This window comes from Schistocerca americana, chromosome 2 (genome assembly GCF_021461395.2).
Source record: "Schistocerca americana isolate TAMUIC-IGC-003095 chromosome 2, iqSchAmer2.1, whole genome shotgun sequence".
Lineage (NCBI taxonomy): Eukaryota > Metazoa > Arthropoda > Insecta > Orthoptera > Acrididae > Schistocerca > Schistocerca americana.
The window spans coordinates 463006013-463032932 of record NC_060120.1 but is presented as its reverse complement, the minus strand read 5'-3'; the positions used below and the strand labels follow the sequence as shown (position 1 = coordinate 463032932).

Below are 26920 nucleotides of genomic sequence, written 5' to 3'. Positions count from 1 at the left end.
TTTAGACTGGTAATACACATGGTAGTAAACTTCCCTTTTCAGACAAACTGAGAGCTTTATATTAGGTAAAAACTGAAAATTAATTTCTAAGTGCTTTCATTCACAGTGGCTAGTTTATACAAATGTAGGAGCAACCATCCAGCAATGCACTATATCTGGTATGTGGCAGATGTGAGCTGTTTTAAAAACAGATGCATTGTAGCCTGCACAATACTCATTCCAGTTTCATACAAATGGCTTATTAACAGAATGTATGATTCAGGTGAGGAGAAGTGCATATAATTTCAACTTCCACAATCAAAGAAACAGTGGTTGCATAAATATTCCATGGTTAGACCATATAAAGTGACATAGGGGATATGTGTCTCGCTATTACAATCAGATTCAGAAACTGTCATTGTCACTACAATTTTTTGTTTGTTTCGGTATGTTTATATCATAATTGCTATGACTGTGGTTTATTATAATATTTATTAATTTGATTGTAAATGGAAATACTTGATTCATGTATTTTGATTACTACTACCTTCTTATCCTATCGTTCCCTTCAGAGTACTATATTATTTACTTTACCTCATTTTCTTCCAGAATATGCAGTGCTCTTGAGGTATGTTTCAGAAACATAATGACAGATACTTTTTCATGAGGGTGTTCACACTCGCTTCTCTTTGGCAGAATATTTTAAAAGTAGTTGTGTAGGTCATCTCCATTTGTTATTATTGCCCAGTGGTTTCTTCATATTGAGTTCTGCCTTGACTATCATTATCTGTTCTTTAAATTCCTTAGTCAAATGATATCTTTTTTCCAAACTTTAAAATCATCAGTCAGTATTTGGTTCGTGGTTGCTATAATTTAACCTGACTCTTCCCCCACAAACAATAAATAAAAAATAAAACATAAATTTTTTTGAGAACTATGCATTTCATTCAGCTGTTATCAGTTAACTTCTGTGAATATCCTCACAGTACTTCCATGTGGAGCAAATTGATTGTTTACAATCTTAACATTACATATCCTTTTATTGATGAAGATTCCAAAGTTTTTCAGTCATATTCAAGAATAGTTTGTGTGAAAGTCTCTTTACACATGTACCACACTTTCCATCAACAAACCATTTTTATATTCACCCTCTCTACATTTGGTTTCACGTGTAATTCTGTTTCACATTGGCTTATAATATTACACCTAATCTCTGTGACATAGTCCATAGATATACCATCAGGCACCAAATTTTTTTCCTATTGTCTGTGTGTATTATTACCATTTGTCAACATTTTAAGATGAGCAGCCAGTTATTACACAAAATGAAAATATTACCTCACTTTTTGTTTTTATAGGTTTGTTGTCATTAGTAAGCACATTTGTTTCTAGATAACATCAAAGACAGTGTAAAAAAATTTATTACTCGAATTATTTTTCCTAAAGCTTAGTTGATGGTTTTGGAATGTGCAGGAGGGTTCTTTGCTCTGGGGTGTGAAATGTGCTCATGTGCCTCAATTGGTGAACCAGTTTGCACAAAAGGGAAATGACCAGGTTCAACTCCTAATCCAACGAACTTCTAATCTGCCAGGAAGTTTTGTTACATTTGACTACTGTGTCACTTGTAATTTCTGGATCTGAAATTACTCTTTGGCAATTTTTGTCTTGTGAACATTACACGTGGTCCAAGGCATCTTTCTGTGCCTAATATTTCATGCCCAGTGCTGGAGACATCGTTAGAAGTTGTAAAAACTCAGTAGTTTGAAACTTAAAACCAAGCTCAACACTGTGTGATAATTACTCTGTGGGTCCTGTGTGTGGGTTGACTCATGCAAACTGAATGCTGTTACAAGAAAGTTATAGTTCATGTCATAAACTATCTAAAATTTTGTCTGTTCTAATTTGAACTGTGCTTACTTTTTGATTTGAGAGCTTACACTGATTTGTTTAGTTTGCAGAATTGTTAACGATGAAAGAATTGGCAAGGAGACATATTCCTAAATACTGGAGACTGCGGCAGTCTGCTGAAGTTGTAGAAGAGGAACTCAGTGATTATGAAGATTTAGACATAATAGATATGATGCCATATGATTTGGATATCACATCTGTTGTGAAAGTTAAGAATCCTTATTTGTGGAGCTGCTACCAGCTAAAAAAGGCAGAGTACAGGAAACGATATGGCCACGTGTCAGAAGTAACATTGTACCATGCAACAGCAGAAGACAATGTACAATCCATCATTAGTGAGAACTTTGATTGGAGGCTTTCTGTACGAACAAAATTTGGCAGAGGTGTTAGCTTCAGTCCAGATCCTAAGTACGCTAATAGACATTGTAATAGCAATGCTGGATGTGCGAGAGCTATGATAGTTGCAAGTGTACTGGTATCAAATAAATGCCAGGGTTCATACTCTACTAAGATACCCACCAAAGGTTGTGATACAACTGTTGGGAACAAGGACAAAGTTTATGTCAAGTATTCTGATAACGAGTTTTATCCAGAATATGTAATATATTATAATGATGATTCAGAGCTATACTGAATGATAGATTTTAATTGGCAGTGATTCTTCCATGTTTGTATGTGTTTTGTGGAATATAATTCTGGGATTTACAATTTTTTTTTCTATCTCAAGTTTAGTGCCAGTATATTTTTACCCTATTTACATATTGAAAAAAATCTATGGAAAATGTGTCATATATCTTAAAAATAAATAAAACTATTCTTACACATTTTGAAGTTTGAGTTTGTGTACAAGAAGTACCTGATTTATTCAGTTTTAAAGGTACTGTCTACAAAGTGCAGCCTGCAAACTTTTGCTTTCTTCCTTCTAAGTTGTCTTATTTGATCACTTTATGTACATTGCTGTAATAGATGAACAATGGGTTGTAGGATTCATGTTATAATGAAGTCTCTCTAAGTACTGAATGTGGGAGGGAAAACTCTCATCACTATGGATTTACAGCAGGTAACAGTTTGAGCACTCCCATTGGAGATCTGTGATCAAAGAAATACTCGTTGATTGAAAGATTTCCAGTCAAAAAATAACAAACTGTGTACATCATGAGGATGGTGCAAAACTTCTTTTGAGCAATTTAGAAAATGAGGTAGATCAAAAGCTAACGATATATATTTTCTGTTCATACATCTGTGTACCGCACATCAACCAGTTACGGACATGTGGTTACATTTCCTTGTGTTCCTTTGTTGTTTCTATCCTAGCATTTTCATTATTGCAACAAGGAACTGAATGACCTCCTACACGCTAACCAGCATGGACTCCAAAAATATCTATCGTGCGAAACCCGACGTGCACTTTTCTCACATTACATACTGAAAGCTTTGTTTGGAAGTCAGGTAGATGCAGTATTTCATAACTTCCGAAAAGCATTTGACTCAGTACTACACCTACACTTATTATCAAAAGTACAAAACGTGTGGGGTATCAAGAGAAATTTGTGGCTGGATTGAGGACTTTTTGGTAGGGAGGTCACAGCATTTTATCTTGGATGGAAATTCATTGTCAGATGTAGAAGTAACTTAAGGTGTGCCCCAGGGAAGTGTGTTGGGACCTTTACTGGTCATGTTGTATATTAATGGCCTTATGGACAATATTAATAGTAACTTTAGACTTCATGCAGATGATACAGTTGTCTCGTAGGAAGTACTGTCAGGGAGCTGCATGAATATTCAGTCAGATCTTGGTAAGATTTAAAAGTGGTGCAAAGATTGGCAGCGTGCTTTAAATGTTCAAAAATGTAAAATTGTACAGTTCACAAAACGAAAAAGCGTAGTGACGTATGACCATAATATCAGTGAGTCACAGTTGGAATTGGCCAACTCATACAAATGCCTGGTTGTAACATTTTGTAGGGATATGAAATGGAATGATCACCTTGGCTCAGTTATGGGTAAGCTGGGTGGTAGACTTCAGTTTATTGGTAGAAGACCGGGGAAGTGCAATCAGTCTACAAAAGAGATTTCTTGCAAATCACCTATGTGACCAGTTCTAGAATATTGCTCAAGTGTATGGGACCCTTACCAAATAGGACTAAAGGGGGATACTGAACATATACAGCTGAGTGCAACATGAATGGTCACAAGTTTGTTTGACCTGTAGGAGAGTGTTAAAGAGATGCTGAAAGAACTGAACTGGCAGACTCTTGAAGGTAGAAATAAACTATTCTGAGAAAGTCAATTAGCAAAGTTTCTGGAACCAGCTTCAAATGTTGACTTTAGGAATACACTACAACCCCCTACATATCACTCACATAGGTATCATGAAAATAAGATTAGAATATTTACAGCATGCAAAGAGACAACCAAACAATCATTCTTCCTGCACTCCATACGTGAATGGGACGAGAAGACACACTAATAACTAGTACAATGGCAGGTACCCTCTGCCATGCATATCTCATCGGTTTGAAGAATTTTGATGTAGATGTAGGAAGAGGTAAGGTTTTTACTTCTTTAAAATTAGTGTGCTTGATTTCCTGATGTTTGCATGATTTATGTAATTTCCTTTTTCCCACCTGTGTGTGTGTGTGTGTGTGTGTGTGTGTGTGTGTGTGTGTGTGTGGTGTTGGTTGGTGATTTACTTTCAGTCCTTTCCTGGCTTATTGTTGACGCTTTCAGTGACAGCTTTCCTGAATTAGTACATCGGTATAAGTTGGTGTATATCCCTTCATATGGTCTCTGAACATTATGACAATACATTTTAATTTATCTACTAGGCATATCTTCCATTTAATAGGTTTTTCTATGCCTTGTGATTTGCCTGTGGGATTCTTCTTGGGGAGTATTGGGAATATGTCACAAAATTTAGTTCTTGACTTTTAAGTGACTGTTGGCCCTCATTTCTGCAATTTTTTACTGCCAAGTTACACCAGACAATGCTGCTTTCAGGTCATTTAGTCTCCTTTATGAAAAATCTTTTATGGTCTGGACAACCAAAGCCACAATAGATTACATTGAGAAATAAAACTGCTTCGGCTTAAAATTCTTTTCTTCCTAGGTACTACCATTTTCATAGCCTTACAGCTGTATATTCAGGTGCAAATCTGTATATAAGTGGAAAAACAATTGTGTAGGAAATTAACAATCTCAACTCTTCTTTAACAATAATCAAAGGAATAGGAAAGATTGTTACTCTCCGTGAAGATGAACCATTGAGTTGGAGGCAGGCACAATGAAAAGACATACATCTGCAGCTATAAGCCAAAGCCTTCCTCAGCAAAGAAAACATACATACCTTCACACATGCAAGCACACCTCATGCACACTCAGCCAACGCCATCAGCAACTCTGATAACAGCTGCCAGTGGTGGAAGCCAAGTGTGTGATGTGTTTGCACATGTTAAGGTGCTGAGGAAGGCTTGGCCAATAGCTTCGTATGTATCAGTATTCTCATTGTGACTGTCTGCGACTCAATGAGTCATCTTTATGACGAGTAGCGACCATATCTATTTCTTATATTGTTATTATTCCAACCTGAAGTTTCCAGTGTTTGATTTCAATCCTTCTTTAATAATTCTTGTGCCCTCTCTTTACTACTCCCACCACCTATATGTATGTTGAACTCACCACATAATGCAATTTTTAACTTAAGGACTTAAGACATATAAACTAAGATAAGCAGTTCTCTATCTGTGCAATATTTTTCAAAGGTACCTTCTGGTGAATGGTACACAGAGGTAACTATGAGATCAATATTTGTTAACACCAATGCAAGCAGTATAGTATCCTATTCTGTACAAAAGTTTTTTTAATTCAATTTCCTGTACAGCAAGACTGATTTTGCCATGCACAGACATATCACTGTGGGTTGTTGTTATCCGATACTTTGCATTTGGCATATCCGAATATTCAACAGATCTGTATTAGTCACCATGTTGAGTCAACAAGTGCTCGCAGATACATAAAACATCTGATTTTACTTGTACAAACAAGTATAAAAGGTCCACATTAGTTCTTAACCCTGCAGTAGTCATGCCATGATTCCTATCATTAGTAGTTGCTCCAGACTGTCAGTCCAAATGGAGATAAACCTAGATTTATAAATAAAAACCAAGAACTTATTGTAAATATATAATTAACTATGTTTAAATTTTAATGGCAACTGAGACTTCCACATGTTCTGAAACAAGCTGATGAGACAACAGGTGCAGAAAATATCTTTGTCTAGTGCACTTGTCTGGGTTTATAGCAGCACGAGTTACTATAGGTTGATACCTGCAGCATGCAGTAGAGAATGAGGTATTACTATGGGCAATCAGTGTGTCTTGCAGAATTGTAGACAGCACACAACCGTCACATGTCTAGATGTCTAGAATAAAGGAGTAACACAGTACTGCTAATAACTGGAAGGTACTCGGGTTATGTGATTTCTAGGTCCAAACGTGCGAAAAGGAAAGGAAAAAATACATTCATGCAGACTGTTGTACCATGTTTAGCTACTGCAGGGATAATCACTGTATGATAGTTGCTGTAACTTAAGGGATATTACTGTCTACACTAACTTTCTTTCTATATAATAATATTTGGCCCTTATTTTTAATTTCAGACTCCATTTTATTGTAGAATTGGTTGATACCTGCAATAAGAAAATGCCTTATTACAGTATTCTTCAGCCATGTAGTAGTGTCCATTAGCGTGTCCTATAGATGTATTCACCAATCTTGAAACTGTTGTTTACACTCTAAGCTTGTAATGTCTGTTCTTGAAAGTTGCTGCAACTTGAAATTTTTTTTTTTTTTTTTTTTTCCCCATTCGCGTTTCCTAAATGGAAATCATCTCTCCATGTACTACTACTTGCTTATCACCAGTACGTATTATCACATTTTTTTGTATCTGGAACTTGAATTTCTGACTGATGATGTGGCAGATGCTTGAGGGACTGGTCTTTCGTTCTCTGCAGATTTCTGAAGTACAGTTTTAATGGGATTTTTGGTTGTACAGGTGCATACGAGTCATTTTGTACATATTGTTTATTTGTTGCTCTGCACTAATGGATGAGATTTGCTTACTGTAATGCTGAGCAGTGCTTTTCTTATAATGTACCTCATGCCAGTCCATGTTTGAGTTGATATAATAATAGTAATAATATTTATTCGACATCAAATAAACAGATAAAATCACTAGAAAGTATACTGTTTCAGGACATCCTACACATTATTCTTCTTATACACCAGTGTGCAAATGATAAACTAAAGTTTTGTATGTAACACTAAATTTTTAATTTTAATAAATTTTACATTTATCAATATGTTGGGCAAGTCAGTGTTATCTGATGATTATTGAATTTATAGTACACAGCAACATTTTAAGATTTAGTGACTTACTGTATTTCATAAAATACATAGTGAATAGCATTTTACATCTTATATGTTAATTTTGACAGAAATTAATCATTTATGATAATATAAAGTCCTTTAAGCACTTGACCATCTTTTTTGGTGCACTTGTCAACCATCTGCATGAAGTTTGTCATCACTCTCTCCAACATGTTATGGGGTACAGCATGAATTTCTCGGTCAGGGCATCATTTAATTGAAAAACAGCATATGGTTTTCTCAAGAAAACCCCACAAGAAGGAGTCACATGGACTAAGATCAGAAGAGCAAGGCAGCCAGTCAACTTGCTTAAACCAAATATTTCAATGATTTACGCCTTAGTGGCAAAGTTCTGAGACAAGAAAATTGCACAACATGGTCAAATAATGTTTGGAGCTCACGATGACAGCTCTCCCATTTTCTCCAAGGAAATAAGGTGCCATGAAACCAGATTCCTGTAATCCAGCACACACTGTAACTCTGTCACAGTGCTGGTGCAGTTGGTGAGGTGTTAATTAAAACAGCCGTTTAGGAAAAATAAGCATCATCTGACATTAAAATCATAATCTCAGGTTCTTCCTCCAACATCTCTCTCATTACTTCAGCAAAACATTTCCTTCCCAAACAAAAAGGAGGTAACACTGACTCACCCAGTGTAAGAAACAGCATTACAGAATTTTGTATTATCATTTCATTGCTTGTGAATAACGTAAAACTATAAGCCTGATGTACTTACAAAGTGTGTTTCATAAAGGCAAAGAACTAATTTGGGGAATGAAATAGATTTTCAATTAAAATTCATTTAGTTGGTCTTTTAATTTGCTAATAGGAAGGGATGTGTGTAACATTGTTCTATGGCTATTTAAGTGGTATCTTAATTTTTGTCTTATGGTATGGTAGTGCAGGTCACAGTTTAAGTTTTGATTTTTTGTTTTCACAAGCAATATTACATTTATTACACATTCTTGTAATTTTTGGAAACAGGTTCTGACATGGTTCTGGTTTTAGCACCATAAATATTTCTGACTGCTTTTCCCTGTTGTGTTAGCAATGTTTCTAGATTGGTTTGTGTTGTTGCACTCCATATTTCAGCCACATAGCTGAAATTTGATGAGAACAATAAGTAATATGTAGTTTCTAGCACAAATATATCTTTCCAATATTTGATAATAATTTTTATGGCAGATATGTTTTTAGACAGCTTACAAGCTAAGGAATCCATTTGCATGTCCCAGTTTAGGATGTCTTGGATTGTGAATCCCAAGAATTTTGTCTGTTTCTCCTTTCTTAAAGTGTTGATAATTTCATATCAAATGCTATCTGGTCCCTGATGCTGCATTCCATTACCACAGTCTTAAAGCACTTACATTTGTACTGGACCATTTCATTGATAACATTGTTGCACAGCACTGCCACACAGTTGTAGGCTTTTTGTTTGCAAATAATTGATGTATTGTCTGTATACAATATTTTTTTAGAGTTAGAACCATACTTTATATCATTAACATAAATTAAGAATAGAAGGAGTCCCAACATGGAACTTTGAGGCACTCCGTATTTGATATCAGTAATTTTGTATTTGAATGACCCACTGTTTAAGCAACCCAAGTTGTGTCCTATTGCTCATATACAGTTTTATTAATTCATCTGCAGTTTCTCTAATACCCAGGTTCTACAGCTTGTCAAGTAATATGGTGATGTTGACACAGCCAAAACTGTTTTCAAGATTAGCAAACACTCCAGTAATATGTGCTTTGTTCTCTATGGCAGTTATTATTTCATCTATTAACTGTGCTGTCGATACTGAAGTTGACATGTTTTTTCATAAAGCCAATCTGATTTTCAAATATTAGGTTGTGTTTCTGCAGGAATATCGTTAGTGTAAATATCTTTCTGAGTTCTCATAGAAAATGCTAGTAAGATTGAGATGGGTCAATAGCTTTCAGTTTTAGATTCATCACCTTTCTGGTAAGCTGGCATTACTTCTTGTATTTTTGGACTGTTTGGGAAGCTAGCTGATGCAGTTAAATCATTTACAACTGTGGCCATGACATCAGACATGTTATCTATGCATCTTTTTAAAGTGCTGGTAGCCAACCTATCATAGCCTGCAGATTTTCAATTTTTTTGTTGACTTTACTATGTATTTTCCATCCTTGCTGTTAGTTGATGACTAGTATATGCTTTGTTTAACTGAAATTCCTTTATATCTGTACTGGAGATGGTTGAAGTAGTCATGGATGGATTTTCCTACAGAAGAAATGTACTGAGAAAAGGAAAGGAAAGAGAGAGAGAATCATATTTTGATCTGATATTGGCAGTTGATGATACTTTATAGTAGCTGGTAAGATAACTGACTAATTTGTCCTTGCAATTCCTAAAGGTACTGGTATTTATAACTTTCCAAACAGCTATGCCACTGTTACTCAAGTTTCTTAACATTGTGACTACGTATTCACTTCTAGTTTATAGTAGTTGATCTTTTTAATAATAATGATACTGGTAGTTGTTAAATTCTACCTCTATTCACCTCTGGATTTATCTAGTTATTTATTTTTATTTTTCATACTTGTTTACTGGCAGTGTTATTTCTGGGCATGAGATGTTGAAGTAATAAGAAAGGTCTGATGAAAATTCACTGAAAGTAATGCAGTTCTTTTCATACCATTGGATGCACAGTTCTCTCTCCCTCTCTCTCTCTTTTGCATAATGATTTTCTGTTTCTACCAGTACCTAAACAGCAAGGCAGTAAGGAATGGAAAGGTACAGAACTGATGCATTGTATGTAAAGTGAGGCATGTTAGTTACAGAATAGAATAGAGTCTCATAACATACAATTTCAAGCCATTGACTTAAAATTGCAAGAGATTCTTCAAAACACAAAAACTTGTTTACAATTTTCCTTACAATACAAGTAATATAATATACAGTTCTGGATAATTACTTAATTAAGCAATTAATAATTTTTCTTCAAAAGTAACAAACTTCTAAGATTAACAGTCCTAAGTATTTGCTCTCTCCTGCTCAATTTTTCAGGTTTTCATTTATGAATTCTTCTACTGAATAGTAATATTTCTGCACTAGTTTCTCATATAAGGATTTTTTCAGTGTTTCTAAATTTATGCTGAGCAATTCTCTTCCTTTCACTTTGTTATAAATTTTCATACCCATATAATGTGGAGTTTGATTATAAAGTTTTAAACAGTGGGTGGGCAGCATAAAATTATTTTGTTTCCTGGTGTTGCAATCATGTTGAAAATGATTTGCCACAAATAAATCTGGGTTACTGTGTACAAAGATAATCAGCTCATATGTGTATAGTGAGGGAACACTTAGTATATTCAGATTTTTTAGCAGTGGGCGACATGATTTTCTTCGCCCTGCATTGTGCATATTTCTAGTGATAGTTTTCTGAAGTTTTAGTATTTGACACATATAGTTTGAGTTACCCCAAAATACAATTCCATACCTTATTACTGACTCAAAGTAGCTGTGATATACTAATTTTCTTATGCCCATACTGGTAGCATTGTACAATATTCTCATTGCATATGGTAGACTATTTAATTTATTTGCAAGGTACTGTATGTGTGACCCCCCCATTATATATTTTTATCTAGTTGCATTCCTAGGAATTTCATACAGCTAGCTTCCTGCAAATCCTGGTTTCTGTGACTGACCTGAATATCAGTTAATTTTGCTTGTTTTGTTTTAAATTGCATTAACTGAGTCTTTTCCATGTTTAATTTTAATCCATTTAAATCAAACCAGTTATCTAAGTTTTCTGAAGTATTTGTGGGTTTCTTGGCTATAGCGACAGACCACGCACAGAAAACTCCAACTTATTATGATAAGACACTTTTATTAAAGTTCATATAATTACAGAAAACACAATAAAAACAATGCAGAAATTCACGACACACGTATCCCTCAGTCACGTAGTAGATGGAACCTCCAAAGAATCTCAAGTCTCCAAAGACCATTTACTCTGCACTTCGCCGGTGAAGTTACTGGCGGTCGACTGTTGCCACAGAGGCCCCCCCCCCCCCCCCTCCCGGCAGTGCGGAGCACTGGGGGGTAGGACGTGGGTGTCTTCCTGCGTAGTTGCGTTGAGGTATGCTCGCTGGTTGATAGCACCATGTGCTAAGAGTCCATACTGTCTGTGCAGAGTGGACGAGTGCTCGTATAGTCCGCCATCCAATGGGGGCGGGGGGCGGACTGGTCAACCTGCACGTGTGAACTGAACTGTCACAGAAGATGTCGTCGTTGCAGTACAGGTGGAGAGGGGGATGCGAATCTTGAGCATCCCGTCAGTGCTGAACGTTGCAGCTATGGCAGCCGTATCCATGCCATTTGGGATAGGGACTGTGCACAGGATGGTGATATGTGACGTCGGTGTGGACCCACGTGAAGTGTCCCCTATGCAGAGGACGAAGATGGATCCCTCATGGCGCTGCAAGGAAAGCTCATCGCGTGGGCATTCAGAAGCATTGATTGAGTTGCAAATTTCGTCAACAGTGGATGTAGGGGCACTAGAGAGGGTGGGGGGGAAAAGTAACGTAGTTCAGGAGAAACACTCTGCGGGGGTATTGGGTGCCAACACTTGGGATGGGGTAGTGTCACACGCAACATGTGGTTGAGCCTGAGGTTGTGGATTGTCACACACAGTGCCTGTGTGAAACGAGGGTAGAGTATCGTTATACACAACCACTGAGTTGCCCACAGGTGTAGGCTTGATGCACGTACGATCATGGTGGAGCGCAGGGGAGTGGGCAGTCTGTGTGAGATCGGGGTCGTCACCTGACGGAAGAGCACTCGACCCGGGGGGGGGGGGGGGGGGGGGGGTGCTACAGATTCCTCATTCCTCGATTGTCCAGGCTGGTTTCACGCGTTGGAGGGAAACTGTCTGCCAGTGGCCACTGACGAGAATGTCCATAGTATTGTCCGTGCAAGCGACTACTCGATGCAGGCCAGAGTAAGGTGGCTGTCATGCCAGTTTGACTGTGTCATCCCGTAACATAATGAACTTGCAAGAGTCCAGTGTTGAATACAGGAATACCCGAGGACGGGTATGTGGTCGTGAAGGAGGCGTGCGGATCGTGGCTATGTGTGTCTGGACATGCTCAACTAGCGTGGAGTGATTAGATAGGTCGGTGATTGCTTCATCATTGACGAACTCTGCGGGGAGAACTAGGGTCTCGCCAGACAGGAGCTCTGCGAGTGAAACCTGGAGGTCTGTCTTGTAAGCCGTGCATATTCCTAGCATAACCCAGGGGAGGGCGTCGCACCACTCACCACCGTGGCACATGAATGCCGCTTTCAGAGTCCTGTGCCACCGATCAACCAGTCCATTGCTCTGAGGGTGGTAAGCCATAGTGCGAAATCTATCTGCCCCACAGAGGATGCAGAGTTTGTTAAACAGCAAGGATTCAAACTGTCTTCCCTGGTCGGTGGTGATGGATGTAGCATAGCCAAATCGAGCTATCCAGGAGGATACGAATGTGTGTGCTACGGAATCCACTGTGATGTCCTGCAGGGGTATTGCCTCCACCCAATATGTAACGCAGTCAATGATGGACAGGATATACCTGAAACCATCAGACACGGGTAACGGTCCTACGAGCTCCACATGTACATGTCAGAAGCAGCCTTTCGGGATGTCGAATTTACCTAAACTGGGTTGTGTGTGCCTGCCGACCTTGTTGCGCTGGCACTGTAAACAAGTACGACAATCCCTCTTCACACCTGGCCTCACAAAGCATCCTGTAACCAGGTGCGTAGTAGCCTTAGCATCAGTACGTGCCAGGTTATGTAATGTAGTGAACACTTGGTGATGCAGCGCAGGGGGAACAATAGGCCGGGCGGTGCCCATGGATGTATCACACTACAGTGGCCTGGCCGAGCCCTGTAGGTTGCACAAAACAATCTGAAGGGAAGTATCTGGGTCCCGTGAGAGGTTGTGCAATTCGATGTCACTGTCCTGTAAGTGGGCCAGTTCGTTGAAATTAATGGGGGACGAAATTGCAGTGATACGTGATAGGTAGTCAGCCACCACATTTTCTGAACCTCGAATGTAACAGATGTCTGTTGTGTATTGGCAAATTAAGTCCATTTGCCGAAACCTACATGGGGGAAGGTCATCAGTGAGGTTATGGATAGCCTCTGCGAGGGGCCGATGTTCTGTGAAAATTGTTATATTCCTTCCTTCGATGTCTGTGCAGAAATATTTTAGAGCTTCATAAACTGCAAGCAATTCTCTGTCAAATGCTGACCATTTACGTTGAGCTGTGGATAGTTTTTTGGAAAAAAACCGGAGTGGTTGTGTCATGTGATTGACATGCTATTGGAGGACTGCACCGATTGCAAACTCACTTGCATCCACTGTAATAGAGATGTAGGCATCTGGCAAAGGGTGGGCGAGAGTGACACCACACGCTAACGCTGATTTAAGGTCTTCAAAAGCTCTCACCATGGTGTCAGACCACTGTACTCAGTGACTGCCCGAGGTTTGTTTCCTGGCCAATGCATCAGTCAAAGGGGCTTGAATGGCTGCCACCATCGGCAGGTTATGATGGTAGAAATTGACAGTTCTTAAAATGTGGCGTAATTCATGAAACGATACTGGGAGAGGTAGATCACGAATGCAGTCAACCCACTCCTGCAGGATACATATACCATCCGAGGAGACGGTGTACCCCAGAAAAGTGACAGCACTGCAGCGGAGTTGTGACTTGTCATTATTGATCTCGACTCCGTTACATGTCAATAAGTCCTGTATCATGGCCAGTGGAATTCATGTGCCCTGTTGGACGGGTAAAAAATTAGTTTGTCGTCGAGGTATGCATAGCAATATGTGCAGTTAAACAGAAGTGAATCTATAAAACGCTGCCGAGTTTGGGTCGCGTTTTTGAGATCATAAGGCATGTAACAAATTTCTTACAGGCCAAAGGTGTGATCACTGCTGTCTTTGGTATGTCACTCTGTTCCATTGGTATCTGTAAATATGCCTTGTAGCAGTCCAAACACTGAAGATGCGTGCTCCACTAGTACTTGCAGAGTCTTGTATGTGAGGTCTCGCCTAATTGTCTAATACAGTCAGCGCATTGAGGTGACGATAGATGTCGTAGAGCTGCACTGTGCCGTCCTTTTTGGGGACTAGATGTATGGGCGAGGACCAGTTACTGTCCGATGGGCGAACAATACCTGCCTGTAGAAGTTCTTCCACTGCAGCTTTAGCAAGGCGTAGTTTATGTGGTGGCAGTCGGCATACTTTATGATGCACTGGTGGCCCATCTGTCGTGACAATTTTGTGTGTTGTGCCATTTGTGATAGCATTCAGCTTGGCTGGCAAACGCACTTGGGGGCCATCGTGAACAGGAATCGGTAGCACACAAGAGTCACTGACCTGTTGTGCCGGGAAACTGTCTGCATCGGTTCCATGAGGTGCATCTCTGGTGTCAGATGGTGGTGGTGTTGGCAGGCATTGTACGAGGCATTGTGCCTCGGTGAGGGCTTGCATAGCCGACGATATGGCATGGTTCAGTTCGGCGTTGTGAGCACAGAGATCGTCAACTGCAGGGCATTCGGGCTGGAGCTGGGCAATGGGAGTTGTGACGCTGTCCGCCAGTGAAGAGCACTCGATGGGAGCTGTGTCGAAGTCGTCGGGAAACTGAGGGGGGCTGAAGAGGTGACTGAACATGCAATGTGAGCGGACGAGGCGTGGTGCAATAATGTGGCCAACTGAAAATCTGGAGACAGTCTGAAGTGGAAAAAGAAGTCAATGCCAAATACTGGATCTTCGATGTCAGCCACGTAGAAGCACCAAGTGAACTGTCTGCCAGGTATGAGTTCAATAGGTAACTTGGCCAAACCATTGACTCGAAGTGGCGACTTATTTGCTGCTTGAAGGGACAGTTTGGTTGGTGTCGTGTCCTTTACAGAAAATGTGGGATGTATGACACTAACGTCTGCTCTGGTATCGACGAGAAAATACCGGCGCGAACCTAAATCCAAGGCATACAGACTTCCTCGTGAGGTGGGGGATCTGACAGAATGCAACGCCTGTGGGCGCCCGTGCATGTATCGGCGGGCCGTGGCGCCTACTGCGGCCCATGTGCGGTGTTTGGGAACGCGGAAGGCGGACGGCAGTTGCGAGTGGCATCCCTGAAACTGGAGTGGAACCAGCATATGCCTGAGTCAACTGTACTTGTCCCGCCAGTTGAAGCATCATGCAAGGGGAAGGCGGGGCGGGCAGGCACTAGCCCGGTTGGGGTGGGGAGAGGCTGTTGCCGACCCCTGGCGGTTCCAGGTCTTGGCTGCTAGATGACTGCTGTTCCATGTGCTGTCCACGATACGCATGTGCCCGGCCTCTGCCACCCGATGGTGGAAGTATAATCACAGGATTACCAACCTCAGCAGTATTAGGCACTGTGCTGCGTGGAGGGAGGTGGCTGTGTCGAATAATGGCGTATGCCTGGTCTGCCAGCTCTAGTTTATCCTCGAGTGACACTGCGGTATGTCTAAGCAAATGTAACTGTAGTTCTTGCGGCAGCTTCACCAACCACAATGCCCAGAACGCTAAGTTCGGCAAGATCTCGGTGCTGACCTGCGCTCGCAAGCGTCGCCACAGCTGTGAGGGTATTCTGTCGCCTAAAGTCTTATCGTAAATTATGTTGTGAATCATATCGGCTGGTGGACGAGAGAGGCGTTCGATGAGTAATGCACGAGCAGAGGCATATTTGTTGCTCTTGGGTGGGTTCAGCAACAAGTCACTGGTGAGATCAGGGTGGTCGTGCAGGTGGTTCACCTAACACACAAAACAAGTGCCGTCGTCCGCAGTGCCATGTATGTCCAACATGTTGTCCACCAAGGTACACCACATCACTGGTTTGTCCGTTTGTAATGGCAGCAGCTTCGGAAAACGACCGGTGGCCAGTGCTTGCGGGGCTGTAGGAAAGGCACGAAACGTACAGGGATTCTGCATGGTGTTCACTGGTACGAACGGTGATGGGCGATGTGTTGCGTTGAACGTCGGTTAGCTGTGTAGGTGAGACGTGGTATCCAGTCCTTGTAGGCATAGAATCTGAACGGCCACACGACGAGCACAGCACGGCAGGCGTGGAAGGATCAACTGCCGATGCAGCCGAAATCTCGAGCAGAGGCGCGAGATCGCGATTAAGCGCCAAGTGACAGGGTGGAACCATGGCAGGTGTGTCGCCCAAGGTGTGCACGGGGCGGCGGGATGGATAGGTGTATAAATGGCCCGGCGTGGTTGGCCCGAGTGTCCCTTCGACTGGCGTGGAGGGGAACACGTTAAATGGCGGGCCACTCTGAGGAGGGGAGGGGGCAGCCATGCGGGTGGACCCCGAAACTGGACGGCCGCGTGGTCCATGTTGTGCGGTAGAAACGCGGGCAAGGGGTTTCTGGGATCTTGTGCTGGAGGAGCATTCTGTCGAGCATAGAGTGCCATAGAAGGTGTCCACGATGATGTGTACAGTGCCTCATGTGGTATGCCGGCAGAGGTTAGAGTCAGCCGGCCAGGCGAGGCAAACACCGGAGATATGAACATTCCTGGTGTATTAGTAGCAAACAGGGTAAAGCACTGCGCTTCACAGTCGAATGTCCATTCTGTGGTCGCAGCGTCCTGCAATGCCAGGAAAACTGGAGGCTGTGACACTGTCTATTGGCGCGAAACCGGTGATACACAGCGAGCGAATGCAACGTATTTTCGCGACTCGGGATCACCAGTGTGGGTTTTGTTGGCTATAGTGACGGACCTCGCACAGAAAACTCCAACTTATTATGATAAGACACTTTTATTAAGGTTCGTATAATTACAGAAAACACAAGAAAAACAATGCAGAAATTCATGACACGAGTATCCCTCAATCAAGTAGTAGACGGAACCTCCAAAGAATCTCGACTCTCCAAAGACCATTTACTCTGCACTTTGCTGGTGAAGTTACTGGCGGTCGACTGTCGTCACATATTTAATACAGTTTGTGGAATTCGATCTGTAATGTTACTTTCAATGATTAATGATGTGTCATCTGCAAATAAAACTGAGTGTTACTCAATATTAAGTGGCAGATCATTTATGTAAAACAAAAACAGAATGAGATCTAAGACAGAACCTTGCGGTACTCCATGTGAAATGGTTTTCCATTTTGTAGTATAAGTTCCTCTCTCTGATATTATAACCACTCTTTGTCTTCGGTTGGTTGGATAGGATTTAAAACATTCTAATACTATGCCACTAATTCCATACTTTTCCAGTTTTCAGAGTAGCAAGGAGTGATTCACACTATCAAAAGCCTTTGATAGGTCACAAAAAATTCCTGTGGCATGCAGTGAATTGTCTAGAGATGAGCTAATTTTATCAACAAAATTATTTATAACAAATATTGTGGTTTTGCCTTTCTGTAATTCATACTGATTTTTTTAGATTATTTTAATTTTTTCTATGAAATTTTGAATTTGTATGGTGACTACCTTCTCAAATATTTTTGACAGTGATTGAAGAAGAGAGACTGGACGATAGTTTCCTATGTGTTCTTTTGTGACTTTTTTGAATAGTGGCTTAACTGCTGCATACTTCAGTGTGCCTGCAAAACAACCTTCTTGGAGGGAATGGTTAACTATTGTAGGTAGTGGCTGCGCAATTATTTTAGAGACTGTTTATAACACTTTTGTAGGTATATCATCGCATCCTGCTGATGTTTTACTTTTTAGTGACAGTATCACATTTTCTATATCTTTTTACAGTGGTTTTTGTAAATGTACTGGAAAATTCTCTGTCAAGTTGCTCACTGCTGAAGAAATTTACCGTTTCTGGATACTCTGCTACATTGACATTAGATCTGTTTACATTTATAAGGAATTCATTAAGCAATTCAGAAATTTGAGCACGATTTACAATAGTTTTATCCTCTACCTTGATTTCAGAAATATTGTGGCCTCTACCTGTGGCCCCTTTTTCAGCTTTGATCACTGATCATAATGCCTTTGATTTATTTTCACTATCCAATATAAATCTATTATTTGCCAGTTCTTTGGCTGCCTTTACACCTTTTTAAAAAAATATTTTTGTAATCTTTTACATAGGTAACAAAATCAGAACATTTGTTATGTTTTAGTTCCCTCTGTAGCCGTCTTTTTCTTGCACTCGAGATTTTTATTCCTTCAGTAATCCACTTTACTTTATTTCCTACTTTTTTATTATGTACAGTAAGGGAGTAAAGTTTCATCAAAAACGTGCAGGAATTTTTCCAAGAAAGTAGCAAAATTTTCAGAGCATGAAATACTATGATCTATAGACCACTCCACCTTATTTAATCTATGATAGAATAAGTTTATATTTTCTTTGCTGAACCGGCATTTGGTGTACTTTTTTCGAGCATGGTTCTATTGTTTTTGGTAACTCCATAAACAGAGTGCATTGATCAGAAAGACCTAAATCTAAACAAAACTTATTTGCCTCATTATAAGTGTAGCTGGTTAAAATATTATCTACACATGTTGCAGACACTTCGTTTACTCGAGTGAAATAGTGAAATTTGCGCTGAAACCCGATGTTTGAATCATATCAATGAATATTGTTGAGTTATTGGCTTCACTGGCCGGATCTATGTTGAAATCAGCGGTTATTATGACTCTTTTCTTGGTTTCTTTTTGGCGTTTTTGCAATAGACACTGGAATTTCGACAAAAATGTTTAGTTATTGCTGCTCACGGAATTCTGTACACAGATAAAATTATAATATTTTGCCCTAACTCTACGTACTAGCTTTCAAATATAGATTGTTCATTTTGGGAATCTAAATAGAGTCTTGCTCTATATTCCATTGATATTTCAACTAGTATGTACGATTCTCCTCGAGTTAAATTGCTTCTACAAAAGCTGCTTGCAACATAAAAATTGTCAAGGTTATTTAAGATTTTGATACTATCCTTTGTAAGCCAGTGTTCACTCAAGCATACAGTCTTGATATTTGGTATTTCTGATCAAAGGATTTGCAAGTCGTTAAGTTTTGTTTCTCTGTCATTTGTGTAATTTGAACTTACCCATTTATGTTCAAGTGCATTACGAACGTATTGTTACCTTTTTGAATATTCGTAATGGCATCTGGTTTGAAACGCTGTTTGTGTATAATGCTGCAAAATCATGATTTGCTGCTGTTGCTCTCCCTAGTGGGCTCATTTATTAGGAAAGTTAACAGTGACCTAGTATTATCATTACCTTTTTTTTTTTAGCTGCATCAATAGACAGCAAATTAATGTTCATATCTCCAGTTAGTATTATGTTAACACAGTCATTTTTATTGCATCTATATGTCGACAAACCCCCCCCCCCCCCCCCCATGAACCATAGACCTTGCCGTTGGTGGGGAGGCTTGCGTGCCTCAGCGATACAGATAGCCGTACCGTAGGTGCAACCACAACGGAGGGGTATCTGTTGAGAGGCCAGACAAACGTGTGGTTCCTGAAGAGGGGCAGCAGCCTTTTCAGTAGTTGCAAGGGCAACAGTCTGGATGATTGACTGATCTGGCCTTGTAACAATAACCAAAACGGCCTTGCTGTGCTGGTACTGTGAACGGCTGAAAGCAAGGGGAAACTACAGCCGTAATTTTTCCCGAGGGCATGCAGCTTTACTGTATGATTACATGATGATGGCGTCCTCTTGGGTAAAATATTCCGGAGGTAAAATAGTCCCCCATTCGGATCTCCGGGCGGGGACTACTCAAGAGGATGTCGTTATCAGGAGAAAGAAAACTGGCGTTCTACGGATCGGAGCGTGGAATGTCAGATCCCTTAATCGGGCAGGTAGGTTAGAAAATTTAAAAAGGGAAATGGATAGGTTGAAGTTAGATATAGTGGGAATTAGTGAAGTTCGGTGGCAGGAGGAACAAGACTTCTGGTCAGGTGACTACAGGGTTATAAACACAAAATCAAATAGGGGTAATGCAGGAGTAGGTTTAATAATGAATAGGAAAATAGGAATGCGGGTAAGATACTACAAACAGCATAGTGAACGCATTATTGTGGCCAAGATAGATACGAAGCCCACGCCTACTGCAGTAGTACAAGTTTATATGCCAACTAGCTCTGCAGATGACGAAGAAATTGAAGAAATGTATGATGAAATAAAAGAAATTATTCAGATTGTGAAGGGAGACGAAAATTTAATAGTCATGGGTGACTGGAATTCGAGTGTAGGAAAAGGGAGAGAAGGAAACATAGTAGGTGAATATGGATTGGGGGACAGAAATGAAAGAGGAAGCCGCCTGGTCGAATTTTGCACAGAGCACAACATAATCATAACTAACACTTGGTTTAAGAATCATGAAAGAAGGTTGTATACATGGATGAACCCTGGAGATACTAAAAGGTATCAGATAGATTATATAATGGTAAGACAGAGATTTAGGAACCAGGTTTTAAATTGTAAGACATTTCCAGGGGCAGATGTGGACTCTGACCACAATCTATTGGTTATGACCTGTAGATTAAAACTGAAGAAACTGCAAAAAGGTGGGAATTTAAGGAGATGGGACCTGGATGAACTAAAAGAACCAGAGGTTGTACAGAGATTCAGGGAGAGCATAAGGGAGCAATTGACAGGAATGGGGGAAATAAATACAGTAGAAGAAGAATGGGTAGCTTTGAGGGATGAAGTAGTGAAGGCAGCAGAGGATCAAGTAGGTAAAAAGACGAGGGCTAGGAGAAATCCTTGGGTAACAGAAGAAATATTGAATTTAATTGATGAAAGGAGGAAATATAAAAATGCAGTAAGTGAAACAGGCAAAAAGGAATACAAACGTCTCAAAAATGAGATCGACAGGAAGTGCAAAATGGCTAAGCAGGGATGGCTAGAGGACAAATGTAAGGATGTAGAGGCCTATCTCACTAGGGGTAAGATAGATACCGCCTACAGGAAAATTAAAGAGACCTTTGGAGATAAGAGAACGACTTGTTGAATATCAAGAGCTCAGATGGAAACCCAGTTCTAAGCAAAGAAGGGAAAGCAGAAAGGTGGAAGGAGTATATAGAGGGTCTATACAAGGGCGATGTACTTGAGGACAATATTATGGAAATGGAAGAGGATGTAGATGAAGATGAAATGGGAGATATGATACTGCGTGAAGAGTTTGACAGAGCACTGAAAGACCTGAGTCGAAACAAGGCCCCCGTAGTAGACAATATTCCATTGGAACCACTGACGGCCGTGGGAGAGCCAGTCCTGACAAAACTCTACCATCTGGTGAGCAAGATGTATGAAACAGGCGAAATACCCTCAGACTTCAAGAAGAATATAATAATTCCAATCCCAAAGAAAGCAGGTGTTGACAGATGTGAAAATTACCGAACTATCAGCTTAATAAGTCACAGCTGCAAAATACTAACACGAATTCTTTACAGACGAATGGAAAAACTAGTAGAAGCCAACCTCGGGGAAGATCAGTTTGGATTCCGTAGAAACACTGGAACACGTGAGGCAATACTGACCTTACGACTTATCTTAGAAGAAAGATTAAGGCATTTGTAGACTTAGAGAAAGCTTTTGACAATGTTGACTGGAATACTCTCTTTCAAATTCTAAAGGTGGCAGGGGTAAAATACAGGGAGCGAAAGGCTATTTACAATTTGTACAGTAACCAGATGGCAGTTATAAGAGTCGAGGGACATGAAAGGGAAGCAGTGGTTGGGAAGGGAGTAAGACAGGGTTGTAGCCTCTCCCCGATGTTGTTCAATCTGTATATTGAGCAAGCAGTAAAGGAAACAAAAGAAAAATTCGGAGTAGGTATTAAAATTCATGGAGAAGAAATAAAAACTTTGAGGTTCGCCGATGACATTGTAATTCTGTCAGAGACAGCAAAGGACTTGGAAGAGCAGTTGAATGGAATGGACAGTGTCTTGAAAGGAGGATATAAGATGAACATCAACAAAAGCAAAACAAGGATAATGGAATGTAGTCTAATGAAGTCGGGTGATGCTGAGGGAATTAGATTAGGAAATGAGGCACTTAAAGTAGTAAAGGAGTTTTGCTATTTGGGGAGCAAAATAACTGATGATGGTCGAAGTAGAGAGGATATAAAATGTAGGCTGGCAATGGCAAGGAAAGCGTTTCTGAAGAAGAGAAATTTGTTAACATCCAGTATTGATTTAAGTGTCAGGAAGTCATTTCTGAAAGTATTCGTATGGAGTGTAGCCATGTATGGAAGTGAAACATGGACGATAAATAGTTTGGACAAGAAGAGAATAGAAGCTTTCGAAATGTGGTGCTACAGAAGAATGCTGAAGATTAGATGGGTAGATCACATAACTAATGAGGAAGTATTGAATAGGATTGGGGAGAAGAGAAGTTTGTGGCACAACTTGACCAGAAGAAGGGATCGGTTGGTAGGACATGTTCTGAGGCATCAAGGGATCACCAATTTAGTATTGGAGGGCAGCGTGGAGGGTAAAAATCGTAGAGGGAGACCAAGAGATGAATACACTAAGCAGATTCAGAAGGATGTAGGTTGCAGTAGGTACTGGGAGATGAAAAAGCTTGCACAGGATAGAGTAGCATGGAGAGCTGCATCAAACCAGTCTCAGGACTGAAGACCACAACAACAACAACAACAACAATGTCGACAAACAGGTCATTAAGAATTACAAGGAGAATATCTATGCTACCACAGAGAGGTCTGTATAGACCTACTATAATTAAGTTATCTTTCCCTCTCTTGTAGGTACTTATGTTATACCCCCTATATGGAAAGTACTTACATGTATTACATTTTATTACAACCAGTTTAATGAGGTGCCTCAATACAGCTTTGAGGAATTTGAAGAACTGCGAATATCTTCACAGGAAGCCTACATCAACAAAAACAAAGAAACAATGAGCACACAGGGTAAAACAAATAAGTTGTAAAGTTGATGAAAGGAAGACTGGAAGAATTCCCAAAAAAGCTGTACATTAGCTGGATATGCAATTCAACTCTTCATTGATTAAATTCAAAGCACTCAGAGTCATAATATGTATGAAAATAAAGAATAAATCTGTACATCTGATAGCAAACATGTAGTTCTTCACATAAAAGTTACTACCTATTGCAACAGATATTGCCACCCAACACCCACATTTCTTTTTTGTGCTGGATGCAGAGCAAAAGATCATGGACAGTGACCGACAGATACTAATTTGAAACTTCCTGGCAGATAAAAACTGTGTAGCAGACCAAGACTCAAACTTGGGACATTTGCCTTTCGCAGAAAAGTGCTCTACCATTTGAGCTACCCAAGCATGACTCCTGTGCAGGAGAGCTTCTGTGAAGTTTGGAAGGTAGGAGATGAGATACTAGCAGAATTGGAGCTGTGTCACCCATGACTATTAAATTTTCGTCTCCTTTCACTATTTCTTTTATCTCATCATACATTTCATCAATCTCTTCAACATCTGCGGAGCTAGTTTGCATATAAACTTGTACTACTGTGATAGGTGTGGGCTTTGTGTCTATCTTGGCCACAATAATGCGTTCAGTATGGTGTTTGTAGTAGCTTACCAGCACTCTTATTTTTTTATTCATTATTAAACCTACTCCAGCATTCCCCCTATTAGATTTTCTATTTATAACCCTGTATTCACTTGACCAGAAGTCTTCTTCCTCCTGCTACCGAACTTCACTAATTCCCACTATATCTAACTTTAACCTATCCATTACCCTTTGTAAACTTTCTGACCTACCTGCCCAATTAAGGGGTCTGACATTCCACGCTCCGATCCGTAGAATGCCAGTTTTCTTTCTCCTGATAACAACGTCCTCCTGAGTAGTCCCCGCCCGGAGATCCGAATGGGGGACTATTTTACCTCTGGAATATTTTACTCAAGAGGACGCCATCATTATTTAACCCTACAGTAAAGCCGCATGCCCCGGGAAAAATTACAGCTGTAGTTTCCCCTTGGTTTCAGCCATTCGCCATACCAGCACAGCAAGGCCGCATTGGTTAGTGTTACAAGGCCAAATTAGTCAACCATTCAGACTGTTGCCTCTGCAACTACTGCAAAGGCTGCTGCCCCTCTTCAGGAACCACAAGTTTGCCTGGCCTCTCAACAGATGCCCCTCTGTTGTGGTTGCACCTACGGTACGGCTATCTGTTTCGTTGAGGCACGCAAGCCTCCCCAACAACGGCAAAGTCCATGATTCATGGGGGTGGCAGCTAACTTAACAGTTTCAATTCCTTTACTTTGTTAATCTCAGCAGTTTATTAAATCATAAATGAAGTAGTACAATTGTATAAACTTTAATAATAACAGGCATTAAAGGCTCTATTATAAGCTTTTAATTCGAAAATTGATGTAAAAATCTATTAGCTGCTGTTCAAGGATGTCCTGTTCTTCGACGGCGACGCTATGGTGTCATCCAGAGTGTGAAGGGGGCTCCTGTGATGACGCACTACAAGTGTCAATTGGTCTCAAGTGTGCTCCATTAAGTTCATGCTAGCATGCCACCAAATATTCCAAGCCTTAGAAAATAAAACATCGCTAGCAGCTGTTTTTGTGATGTTTTCAAAGCGTCTGATTGTGGAGATCATGTTACTGTCATAGAAAAACTTAAGTTATGGAATTGTTGACTTTAAACACAACTAGTTTGAATAATACTTAACCAACAGTATGCGGAAAGTTGTGCTGAATAGTTCCAGTAGTGTAGGAAAGGTAGAAAAGTTTAGTGATTGCAGAAAAATCACAAAGAAAAGTGTCACACGATTCAATTTTGGGTCCACCCCTATTCCTTGTATATGTGTGTCACCTTTCACTTAACATTCAACGACCATAATTCGTACTTTTTGCGGATGATACTAGTGTTATAATAAATGCCATTACAGAGGAATCAAGAGATTTTGAATGACATTATATAAATAATTATTAAGTGGTTGTCAGGTAATGGACTCTACCTAAATTAGAGAAGAAACACAATGTTCCGTTCAGTACAACAGATAGTGTCATACCAGCAGTTGACGCAGCACTTGATTAAGAGTCAGTAAATAGATTAGTTAGCTGTAAATTTTTGGGTGTACATATTGATGAAAACTTAAACTGGAAGAACCATACTACTCAGCTTTTAAACCAATTAAGCTCAACTACTTTTGTCCTTGGTATAATTGCTAGTCTTGGAAACTAATTAACCTACTGACTTATTTTACATATTTCTATTTAGTAATACTCATGCAAGAATTTTCTGGTGTCTCACCACTTATAAAGAGAGTGTTGATTGCACAAAAGCGAGCAGTAAGAATAAAATGCTGAGTTCACCCACTCTCGTCATTTAGGGACCTCTTCAAGGAGTTAGGCGTTTTAACTGCACCATCACAATACATATACTCGCTAATGAATTTCAAGATAAATAATCCATCACAAATTGAGAGGAACTATGATGTCTATACCTACAACACTAGTGAAAAAAATTATGTCTTTTACCCGTTATTAAAGCTGTCAATGGCCTGGAAAGGAGTTCAATATGCAGCAACAAAAAGTTTTCATCATTTGCCCAATACCATAAAATGTCTGACAGGTAGCAAAGCAAGTTTCAAATATGACCTAAAATCATTTCTCCTGGACCACTCCTTCGACTCCACGAATAAATTTCTTTTTAAAAACTGATAGCCTGCACAAAAAAAGATAAAAGCGTAGTTTTTAAGTTTAGTGGCATGAATAGGAATAAAAAGTAATGTGTTCATTATTGTTAACACCAGCCATCTATACGTATCCTGTAAACTGGCTCGTACCACATAATTTCTATAAAAGTGTTGCTCAAATGACCTACGGAACATGTAACTAACTATCTAATTAATTTCTAACTACCAGGTGCAGGAGGCCATTACTTTCGGCTGGGTATTACCTCTTGGAAGAAGGTTTTCAAGAGGTAGGCGTGGTGTAATGACACACTTTTATACTGAACAATGAACGCGTAGCCGAAATGTTGACTGTAGGACAGGCTAAAAGGTTGGAGGATCTTGTCTTGATACTTCACAGCCTGACAATTATATTCGATAACAATGAGACTTGTCCAACATACGAACATGATACTGCATAAAATATGACTCGTCCACTACCTTGCTGAACCTGTAGGGCTGCACAACTGAGATGTCCATTATTGGCTGGCCGCCTCCATTTTTTCCCTGGTAGGACCCAGAGCCCAAGTTCAGCGTAGGGGCTGTAGTTCGTAAATACGGCCCTGCCGCGGCAGTGCACGCGTTGTCACTTCGCACCTTCAAGGGTTGCCAGCACAAGAATATGCCTGTCTAATTGGCGTACACAAGTTCCAACGTTTTACCCCTATCGTGAGACACAAAACATTGATGACCAGCCTCGTAGAGGTCTGTGGGATCGGATACCACTTTTCCTTTTTAAGTGTCATGTATATACAAATCTTTCAAGCGGCACACTGCACGTTGTGTTGCATCGAGTCAGTGGGTGTCACTAGCTCTATACATGGCATACTTACGCTCTGCAGGATTCGATGCCACATTTTATATTTCACTGTCATATATATACAAACCTTTCAAGTGGCACCCTACACATTTTTGGAATCATTGTCAACTGTGGGGTATTGTAAGAAGTTT

The 26920-nt window shown here is 40.2% G+C and overlaps 2 protein-coding genes across 2 annotated transcripts in view; both read left to right on the top strand.

Annotated features, from left to right (window-relative positions):
- Positions 1 to 26920, top strand: part of LOC124595317 (dynein regulatory complex protein 9) — a 154365-nt gene that overhangs the window by 4303 nt on the left and 123142 nt on the right. The gene's annotated exons all lie outside the window — the stretch shown is intronic.
- Positions 1949 to 2521, top strand: LOC124594100 (protein mono-ADP-ribosyltransferase TIPARP-like). Its single transcript, XM_047132451.1, has one exon. It carries the CDS (start codon positions 1949 to 1951, stop codon positions 2519 to 2521), a length of 573 nt encoding a protein of 190 aa, XP_046988407.1.

Excerpts from the sequence above, each read along its gene's own strand:
- LOC124594100 (XM_047132451.1), top strand. The coding sequence starts at position 1,949 with ATGAAAGAATTGGCAAGGAGACATATTCCTAAATACTGGAGACTGCGG.